The 10,933-nt window shown below is 46.8% G+C and overlaps 1 protein-coding gene across 1 annotated transcript in view; it reads left to right on the top strand.

Moving 5' to 3' along the window:
* PLRG1 (pleiotropic regulator 1) overlaps positions 1-10,933 on the top strand; it is a 38,226-nt gene that overhangs the window by 6,782 nt on the left and 20,511 nt on the right. Inside the window, exons 2-4 of the mRNA XM_024198242.1 lie at positions 5,708-5,814; positions 6,944-7,086; positions 10,527-10,580. Of these exons, the coding sequence (XP_024054010.1) occupies positions 5,708-5,814; positions 6,944-7,086; positions 10,527-10,580 (304 nt within the window). The remainder of the gene's footprint in view (positions 1-5,707; positions 5,815-6,943; positions 7,087-10,526; positions 10,581-10,933) is intronic.

Below are 10,933 nucleotides of genomic sequence, written 5' to 3'. Positions count from 1 at the left end.
TGAGTGGACATGAATGAAGAATTTTTTGGTCCTGTATACTTTAAGTAAGTCCTGTAATCACCTTTAGGAGCTTAACATTTTTAAAGAGAATGGTCTTGCACTCTCTCCCTCTAAGGGTATGTCTACACTACGAGGGTAATTCGATTTTACTTAAATCGAATATGTGGAATCGATATTGCAAAGTCGAACGTGTGTGTCCACACTAAGGACACACTAAGGACAGTAATTCGACTTTGTGAGTCCACACTAACGGGGCGAGCGTCGATATTGGAAGCGGTGCACTGTGGGCAGCTATCCCACAGTTCCCGCAGTCCCCGCTGCCCATCGGAATTCTGGGTCGAGCCGCCAATGCCTTCTGGGTAAAAAAAATTTGTCGTCATCCGTCCGTCACTAACGCCCTCCCTCCCTCCATGAAAGCGCCGGCGGGAAATCAGTTCGCGCACTTTTCTGGTCAGTGACAGCGCGGACGCCACAGCACTGCGATCATGGATCACGCTGCGACCATCGCTGCACTTGTGGCCGTTCTCAACACCTCGCAGCTTATCATACACCTTTCCCTGAGGCAGATGCAGAGAAATCGGGCGAGGAGGCTACGGCACCGCCGTGAGAGCCTGAAGTCGGAGAGTGGCACAGAGCTGTCAGAAACCACGAGCCCCAGCGCCCAGGACATCACGGTGGCAATGGGGCATGTGGATTTTGTTGAACGGCGATTCTGGGCCCGGGAAACAAGCACGGACTGGTGGGACCGTATAGTGCTTCAGGTCTGGGATGAATCCCAGTGGCTGCGAAACTTTCGCATGCGGAAGGGGACTTTCCTCGAACTTTGTGAGTTGCTGTCCCCTGCCCTGAAGCGCAAGGACACCCGCATGCGAGCAGCCCTCACTGTCCAGAAGCGAGTGGCCATAGCCCTCTGGAAGCTTGCAACGCCGGACAGCTACCGGTCAGTCGCGAACCACTTTGGTGTGGGCAAATCTACCGTGGGGGTTGTTGTCATGCAAGTAGCCAAGGCAATCGTGAAGGTACTGCTCCCAAAGGTAGTGACCCTGGGAAACGCGCAGGTCATCATAGATGGCTTTGCCGCGATGGGATTCCCAAACTGCGGTGGGGCTATCGATGGGACTCACATCCCTATCCTGGGACCGGACCACCAGGCCAGCCAGTACATCAATAGAAAGGGCTACTTTTCAATGGTGCTGCAAGCACTGGTGGACCATCGGGGACGGTTTACAAACATCTACGTCGGATGGCCGGGCAAGGTTCATGACGCTCGCGTGTTCAGGAACTCTGGTCTGTTTAGACGGCTGCAGGAAGGTATTTACTTCCCAGACCACAAAATAACTCTTGGGGATGTGGAGATGCCTACAGTCATCCTCGGGGACCCAGCCTACCCGCTAATGCCCTGGCTCATGAAGCCCTATACTGGCGCCCTGGACACAGAAAAAGAACTGTTCAACTACCGGCTGAGCAAGTGCAGAATGGTAGTGGAGTGTGCTTTTGGCCGTCTCAAGGGGAGATGGAGAAGCTTACTCACTCGCTGTGATCTCAGCGAAACCAATATCCCCATCGTTATTGCAGCTTGCTGTGTGCTCCACAACCTGTGTGAGAGCAAGGGGGAGACCTTTATGGCGGGGTGGGAGCTAGAGGCAAATAGCCTGGCTGCTGATTACGTCCAGCCAGACAGCCGGGCCATTAGAAGATCCCAGCGGGACGCCCTGTGCATCCGGGAGGCTTTGAAAGCTAGGTTCCTGAGTGAGCAGGGCAACCAGTGACTTTTCAGTTTGTGGACAGAAAAGCTGAACCTGCCCCCGTTTCTTTACCCAGTTCATTTTGACTATACTCTCCAGTTACATACCCCCTTCACCCCCTTCCCCTTCCCAAAAAATAAAATCATTTCGATTTTGTTAATGAACACCGTTGTCTGTATTGCTGTTTTCGCGGGAATGTTTTAAACCGGGGACGCAGACTGTGGCGGGGGGCGGGTTTAGTGTTCTGATGCAAATGATGCTTCTAAACTCCCGGAATGACAGGCTCCGCACTGGTGGACTGGTTATTTCAATGGAGCCTGCCAGCACTCCTGGGGGGGGACTGTGTGTATGTGTCGGCTATGTGACTTTCTGGCAGGGGGGGTAGGGTTACAGATCCCCTGCTGCGTGGATCTGTGAGCCAGGATAAGGACCGCTGCATAAGATCTGTAACCGCCCTCCCCCACCACAAAGTAACAGAGCAACCCCCCCCCCCAGAACATGAAAACCACCTCCAAGACTGACCAGGGTAACCAGTGACCGCACTGTGTATGTGTCCTGATGCTGGACCTGACACCGCCTCTGTACCCTGCTAAAGGTCACTGTCCTGTCCAATTACCAAGCCCCTTCCCCCCCTCCAGACAGACTCTCCCTCAAAAGAACCTGACTGAAACAGTAATGAACAGAAACAAACATTTTATTGCGAACCAGACATGAAACGTGGGGGGTGAAACTTGGACGGGGGCTTGTGTGAGGTGGGTAGGAAAGGACTTATGAAATTTTGGGGAATGTCAGCCTTCTACTGCTAGAGCAGTCTGCAGGGGTTGATTGAAAGTTTTAACGGCCCTTGCCGCCCCTCCTTCTTTGGACTTTGGGTGAGGGTGGTGTGGGACTTGGTGGCGGGTGAGGGCGGTTACAGATAGACTGCAGCGGGGCTCTGTCCTCCTGCCTCCGGTCTTGCAGAACATCCACAAGGCGCCGGAGCGTGTCCGTTTGCTCCCTCATTAGTCCAAGCAGCTTTTCAGTAGCCTGTTGGTCCTCCTGACGCCACCTCTCCTCCCGTTCCATGACTGCTCGGTGCATTTGTGACAAGTTCTCCCTCCACTGTGTCTGCTGGGCTGCCTGGGCTCGGGAGCAGTCCATTAGTTCTGAGAACATGTCTTCACGCGTCTTCTTCTTCCTCCGCCTAATCTGCGCTAGCCTCTGGGAGTGTGCTGAGAGGCTGGGTTGGGAGACAGTCGCAGATGTGTCTGTGTGAATTGTGAAAAGGGAGTGAATTCCTGAGACAGATAAATGAAATTGTATACAAAGAACCTAGTCTTTCTCTGTGAACAAGACCATGCACTGCACCTCTCACATGCGCACTCAGGACAAGGTCGAATTTTCGGCCGTCGCCTTCAGTGCCTGTGGACTTGCGGAGGTCTTGGACTGTTCAGAGAACTGTGGCTGGAGACCTGAACTTCTGGAGCGGGCAATAATGGTAAGCCGCAGACTTGTGGCTGCTTAAAACTCCAGCTGTAGCACTGGCCTCCTTTCACATTGAAAGCAATGCCAGTCTCTGCTGCCAGCAATCAGGACAGCATCAACTCTGCCCCTGTCCCACCCCCTCGCGGCTGTCCCAGGGAAAGATCCCTGTATGCTGCCCCTCTCCCTCCACCGCGTGGCTGTAAAGCAGTCCCAATACTAACAGTCCCCTCCCTAATTCAAAGCAGGGCGTCATGAGCGACATCACCCTCCTGAGGATCCCGGACACCCAGAGAGAACGCATGCTGCGGGAAAGCATGCAGAAACCGGGGCCGTATGCCGCTATGTTATGTCGTGCGATGATCCCGGAGTACTTGATTGTGGCGTGGAGGGGACATGTCTGCTACCACGGAGGGCCCACTAAGATCGCCCTACCCCGGAACCTGATCAACAGGCTTGAGCTCTACCTCCACGAGACCTACGAGGAGTTCTCCTACGAGGATTTCTCGTCGATCCCCGGCCACATTGACCGGATTTTCGCGTAGGTGCACTGGGACTTTGGAGTGGAGCGTCTTGGGCCTGGGAATCATGTAGTAACGGACATTGTGAAATTTTTTTAAAATACTTGGGACTAAATTGAGAAGAGCCTAAGACAGAGAAATCATGAAAACCCATTTGTTACCTTTGTAAATATTCCTGTTTTGTACCTGATTATTTTTTTACTAGTTTACAGCACTTTTATAAATATACATTGTTAATAGTATAAATATTACCGTTCTGTTTTAAATAAATGTTTACATGTTTACAGCACTTACTGCTTGATCCGTCCCCTGATTCTGTGTCCGGGGTAAGGGATGGGGACGGTTGGTAGGGGATCTCGGTAAGGGTGATGAAGAGCTCCTGGCTGTCGGGGAAATCAGCGGTGCCAGCGCTGTCGACTGCCTCGTCCTCCTCATCTCCTTCTTCATCTTCCCCGTCCGCTGTCATGTCCGACATGATCCCATCCTCGGAGTCCACGGTCAGGGGTGGGGTAGTGGTGGCGGCCGCTCCCAGGATGGAATGGAGTGCCTCGTAGAAACGGGATGTGTGGGGCTGGGATCCGGAGCGTCCGTTAGCCTCTTTGGTTTTTTGGTAGCCTTGTCTCAGCTCCTTGATTTTCACGCGGCACTGCGTTGCATCCCGGCTGTAGCCTCTCTCTGCCATGGCTTTGGAGATCTTCTCGTAGATCTTAGCATTCCTTCTTTTGGAGCGCAGCTCTGAAAGCACGGACTCATCGCCCCACACTGCGATGAGATCCAAGACTTCCCGATCAGTCCATGCTGGGGCCCTCTTTCTATTGGATTGCACGGCCATCTCTGCTGGAGAGCTCTGCATAGTTGCCACTGCTGCTGAGCTCCCCTCGATGTCCAAAGAGGAACTGAGATTCAAACTGCCCAGACAGGAAAATGAAAATGAATTCAAATTTTCCCGGGGGTGTGGCTGGTCAGAGCATCCGAGCTCGGACTGCTGTCCAGAGCGTCAACAGAGTGGTGCACTGTGGGATAGCTCCCGGAGCTATTACCGTCGATTTCCATCCACACCTAGCCTAATTCGATATGGCCATGTCGAATTTAGCGCTACTCCTCTCGTTGGGGAGGATTACAGAAATCGATTTAAAGAGAGCTTTATGTCGAACTAAATGGCTTCCTGGTGTGGACGGGTGCAGGGTTAATTCGATATAACGGCGCTAAAGTCGACATAAAAGCCTAGTGTAGACCAGGCCTAAGACTCATGGCCCTCTTCCTGGGTCTTCGGGGAAGAGAAAATGCTAATACAGTTGTGGTAGAAAAACTAACATTTGATATTAGAATTACCATTAAAGTTTCGTTAATCTGCCTATGAGTTCTTGTTCACAGCTCAATGGTGTTCTAGACCTTTTCTTTTAAAAACAAAACAATTTGATTAATTATATGAAAACAAGTGCTACTGATTTTGAGTCCAGAATAGCACTATTGTACAGTTTTCTGATCAGAGGCGTACACAAAGGTGACATATTGTACATGGCACTTTATAAATCTTTTGCTTGTTTATTTAGGCAATAAAATCAAATTTATAGGGAGTCCTGCGCTCTGACTCAGTTGCTTTATTGGCGACTTATAAAAATGGAGCTGGCAAGCATGAGTGAAAAGCTTTTTTGTTTGTCCCTTCATTAAATTCACATGTGCCTATAGTTGGAAACACAGAATTTTGATCCAAGTTTTGGCCTGCTATTTTTAATCATCACAGTATCATGAAAGGGGGAAGTAGTTAAGTATTGATTTAAGTTTGGAGATGAGGGAGATGAAACTCTCTCACATCAAATTATAGTTTTTAGCACTCAAGCACAACTGTGTACTTTAGCAAACTAAAGTCCATTTCTTACATATAGAAAGGCAAGAATCACTACTTTAATTTTCATTGCCATTTTCAGGTTTTCTATTAAATTATTTCCATGTGTATAATTAAAGGTATCTTCTCTGCAGGAAGTGCAGAAACACTCTGTGCACACATTAGTGTTCAGATCCTTGAAGAGAACCCATGATATGTTTGTGGCTGATAATGCAAAGCCTATACCATTAGACGATGTAAGGTAAGAACAGCTATCATAAAATATTGGTATGTCTAAAAACGTTAATGTGAGGCAGACACTCCTTTGCAACTGTTTCTAGCACTGGCTGAAATGCAGGATTTCCAGTTCACTTCAAATTTGGTTTCATTTAAAAAATTTTGAATTTGGTCCAATTCAGATTTCATTATAAACTGAAAATTCCTCTAAAAAATTAGTTTTGGAAACACCTACACATGGTGTTTCTAAAACAAAATATGATTCTGGGGACAGGCAGCTGCTGTTTGAAATTGACATTTAGTAGTGCTGAAACTGACAAAAATGTCATTTTCTGTCAGCAGCTGCTGGGGCTCCCAGGGTCTGCAGCTCTGGGGCTGCTCACCATGAACAGTGCCCTGGGGCCAGTGACCTCAGGGCTTCCAGACTCCTAGCCTGAGAGTCTGGAAGCCTTGGGATTCCTGGTCCCAGGGCAGTCTTCATGGTGGGGCTCCCCAGATCCACAGTGTGTGGAAGCCAGTACCAGGATCTCCAGGCTCCCAGCTCCATAGCAGGGAGCCTGGAAATCCTGGCTCAAGCTGAAGCTCCCAGGGCTTAAAGGTTCCCTGCTGTGGAGCCAGGAACCTATGTTCTTAGAGCCATCCTGGCTAGATCTGGAGCTTATAGGGCTGTGCAGCTCTCAGCTCTGTGACAAGGACTTTGACAGCCTTTGCCATGGTGGGGCTGCCATGGAGTTGTGGACCCTGGAAGCCTGGGATCGCCGGCTCTGGGGCAGCCTGCATGGTGCAACTACCATGGAGCTTCGGACCGTGGAAGTTCAGGGTCCCCAGCAGCTGCCAGGTGAGTTGGTGGGGAACCAGGCAGGTTTCCGTAAGAATCCTGCCTATGATTCTGCAAAAGGTAGTCGAATCTGGTTCACTTTTGTAAGACATTTCAGGCTTGACAAAAGAGTTTCATTGGAAAATTTCTGACTAGCTTTAATTGTCATACAAGTCTGATAGTGTATGTTCAGACTCTTGGGCAAAACTACTATCTGGTGATAGTGAAAGGAAAATATTAGCATAGCTAATATTAAAAATATTTTAAAAAAACATTTTTAAATGAATAATGTATTAGAAGATCAAGATTTAATATATATTGTTGTTTTCTTAAACAGCCACAAATTAAAGATGTCAATCAAGCTTCGCACAGATTATGGTTCTGTGCTGCACATGCCTATTCTGAAGGAAAATTTTAGAGAGAAGGATTCTCCAAATCCAGGGGATCTCTATGGACATAAACAGTATCCTGCAAATCAAGGTTAGTGTGCCATTATTTGTTAACTGAAATTAAATTTCAAGATCGCTATGCTATAGCCTAAGAGAAATATTTGTAAGGAAAACATCTATTTTTCATTGTCTTGTATTCTACTGGCATATTCCCATACAACGTAAACTGTTCGGAACAGGGAAGGTGTTTATCAGAACATAATGTGTGGTACGATGTTATACAAATAATAAGGCTCAAAAACATAATGGTTATTTCATGTAGGTGGCAAAGAAGGAACAAGACATTGTGTTCTTCTAGTTTGCCACTAATGGTGGTGGTAAACAATGTGTGAAGTGTTGGCTAAGAGTTATATAGAACTTTTTCAAATGCCTTTAGACATGTAGGTATCAAAAATACCCTATATTTAAGTATGAATTATTCATTGAAGGAGGAATCCCTTTTCCCTTTCTATTAAAACTCTTCTAGTGTCACATGACATGTACCTTGAGATTTTTTAACTTCTGGTCAATCCCTTCTACTGTGATATGTTCATAGAATATCAAGGTTGGAAGGGACCTCAGGAGGTCATCTAGTCCAACCCCCTGCTCAAAGCAGGACCAATCCCCAACTAAATCATCCCAGCCAGGGCTTTGTCAAGCCTGACCTTAAAAATCTCTAAGGAAGGAGATTCTACCACCTCCCTAGGTAAGCCATTCCAGTGCTTCACCACCCTCCTAGTGAAAAAGTTTTTCCTAATATCCAACCTAAACCTCCCCCATTGCAACTTGAGACCATTACTCCTTGTTCTGTCATCTGCTACCCCTGAGAACAGTCTAGATCCATCCTCTTTGGAACCCCCTTTCAGCTAGTTGAAAGCAGCTATCAAATCCCCCCTCATTCTTCTCTTCTGCAGACTAAACAATCCCAGTTCCCTCAGCCTCTCCTCATAAGTCATGTGCTCCAGCCCCCTAATCAATTTTGTTGCCCTCCGCTGGACTCTTTCCAATTTTTCCACATCCTTCTTGTAGTGTGGGGCCCAAAACTGGACACAGTACTCGAGATGAGGCCTCACCAATGTCGAATAGAGGGGAATGATCACGTCCCTCGATCTGCTGGCAATGCCCCTACTTATACAGCCCAAAATGCCATTAGCCTTCTTGGCAACAAGGGCACACTGTTGACTCATATCCAGCTTCTTGTCCACTGTAACCTCTAGGTCCTTTTCTGCAGAACTGCTGCCTAGTCATTCGGTCCGTAGTCTATAGCAGTGCATGGAATTCTTCCATCCTAAGTGCAGGACTCTGCACTTGTCCTTGTTGATCCTCATCAGATTTCTTTTGGCCCAATCCTCTAATTTGTCTAGGTCGTACTATATCCTATCCCTACCCTCCAGTGTATCTACCACTCCTCCCAGTTTAGTGTCATCTGCAAACTTGCTGAGGGTGCAGTCCACGCCATCCTCCAGATCATTAATGAAGATATTGAACAAAACCAGCCCCAGGACCGACCCTTGGGGCACTCTGCTTGATACTGGCTGCCAACTAGACATGGAGCCATTGATCACTACCCGTTGAGCCCGACGTTCTAGCCAGCTTTCTATCCACCTTATAGTCCATTCATCCAGCCCATACTACTTTAACTTGCTGGCAAGAATACTGTGGGAGACTGTATCAAAAGCTTTACTAAAGTCAAGGAATAACACATCCACTGCTTTCCCCTCATCCACAGAGCCAGTTATCTCATCATAGAAGGCAGTTAGGTTAGTCAGGCATGACTTGCCCCTGGTGAATCTATGCTGACTGTTCCTGATCACTTTCCTATCCTCTAAGTGATTCAGAATTGATTCCTTGAGGACCTGCCCCATGATTTTTTCCAGGCCCTGAGGTGAGGCTGACTGGCCTGTAGTTCCCCGGATCCTTCTCCTTCCCCTTTTTAAAGATGGGCACTACATTAGCCTTTTTCCAGTCATCCGGGACCTCCCCCGATTGCCACGAGTTTTCAAAGATAATAGCCAATGGCTCTGCAATCACATCTGCCAACTCCTTTAGCACCCTCTGATGCAGTGCGTCCAGCCCCATGGACTTGTGCTTGTCCAGCTTTTCTAAATAGTCCCGAACCACTTCTTTCTCCACAGAGGGCTGGTCACCTCCTCCCCATGCAGTGCTGCCCAGTGCTGTAGTCTGGGAGCTGACCTTGTTCGTGAAGACAGAGGCAAAAAAGCATTGAGTACATTAGTTTTTTCCACATCCTCTGTCACTAGATTGCATCCCTCATTCAGTAAGGGGCCCACACTTTCCTTGACCACCTTCTTGTTGCTAACATACCTGAAGAAACCCTTCTTGTTACTCTTAACATCTCTTGCTAGCTGCAACTCCAAGTGTGATTTGGCTTTCCTGATTTCACTCCTGCATGCCTGAGCAGTATTTTTATACTCCTCCCTGGTCATTTGTCCAATCTTCCACTTCTTGTAAGCTTCTATTTTGTGTTTAAGATCAGCAAGGATTTCACTGTTAAGCCAAGCTGGTCGCCTGCCATATTTACCATTATTTCTACACATTGGGATGGTTTCCTCCTGCAACCTCAATAAGGATTCTTTAAAATACAGCCAGCTCTCCTGGACTCCTTTTCCCCCTCATGTTATTCTCCCAGCGGTTCCTGCCCATCAGTTCCCTGAGGGAGTCAAAGTCTGCTTTTCTGAAGTCCAGGGTACATATTCTGCTGCTCTCCTTCCTTGTGTTAGGATCCTGAACTCGACCATCTCATGGTCACTACCTCCCAGGTTCCCATCCACTTTTGCTTCCCCTACTAATTCTTTCCTGTTTGTGAGCAGCAGGTCAAGAAGAGCTCTGCCCCTCCAGCACTTGTACCAGGAAGTGCAAGTTCTCTTTTCTCAAGAGTGTCTCACATCTTCATACTGTAATTGAGATGGTTACCTTCTGAGAGAGTTACAGGTAGTGAGAGAGGCTGTCATGGTGAGGACTGTCTTAAAAACAGAAGTTAAAAAGAACTTGTATTTGCCTTCCTTTTTTTCCTTCTCCACTGTCATGTAAACTTCATTGTCTTAGCTTAATACATTCCTTAATACATAGCTTAGCTCGTACATTCCATGTGGAACATTCATTTGTTGGGTAACAGAATCCTTTTTCTTGCTGGCTGAGCTTCTCTAATGCATCCTTATCTGTATGAAAATATACTCTTTTTAGTTTTTTGTGAGGGACTAGAGTGTTCCTAAAGCAAAGTCCATTGTTTGTAGTAAGCAGTAGCATCAGCATTTCAAAGAATGGTGCTTTTCTGGTCTATACCAGATATCTTACTGACACAGTGGAGAGTAAAAGAAACAAAGGGAAATAGGGAGCACTCAGGTACTGCAGTGTTACAACTTAGATGCGACTGCCATTTTTGCTGGTTGCTGACATGCTATGATTTTTGATCACTTTATTTTAGTGTTTACAACAAAAAGCAATAATTAAGAAAAATATTCTGTTATTTAGGACAAGAACTTGAATATTTGATAACAGGTACACATCCATATCCACCTGGTCCTGGTGAGTAAAATTTTATATAAAAATATCTACTTTTCACACACAAATGATATAAAAACTATTTTAAAAAATCAGGAATTTCAGAGTTTATGCCCATGATCTAGATAGTCATCGGATAGGTTTAGTTTCAACTGTGAATTATATTGATAAACAAATTTTAATAAGGATGTTCTCATTTGGGTGTTAATTAAACTCTTCTGACTGGCTATATTAGAAGAAAGTTGTGGAAAAATAGATAGGCAGTAGCTCTAAAATATATTCTACTTTGGGTATCTACAGGAGGCCTCAACTACATTGACTTGAGTAGTGGGAGTTTTGTTTGAAACAGGTCTGTGGTATCATACCCCATATATTTT

Source organism: Terrapene carolina, unplaced genomic scaffold (assembly GCF_002925995.2).
Source record: "Terrapene carolina triunguis isolate 2854851 unplaced genomic scaffold, T_m_triunguis-2.0 Scaffold66, whole genome shotgun sequence".
Classification (NCBI taxonomy): Eukaryota; Metazoa; Chordata; order Testudines; family Emydidae; genus Terrapene; species Terrapene triunguis.
Note: the sequence above shows the minus strand (reverse complement) of the source record. Positions and strands in the feature narration are given on the sequence as shown.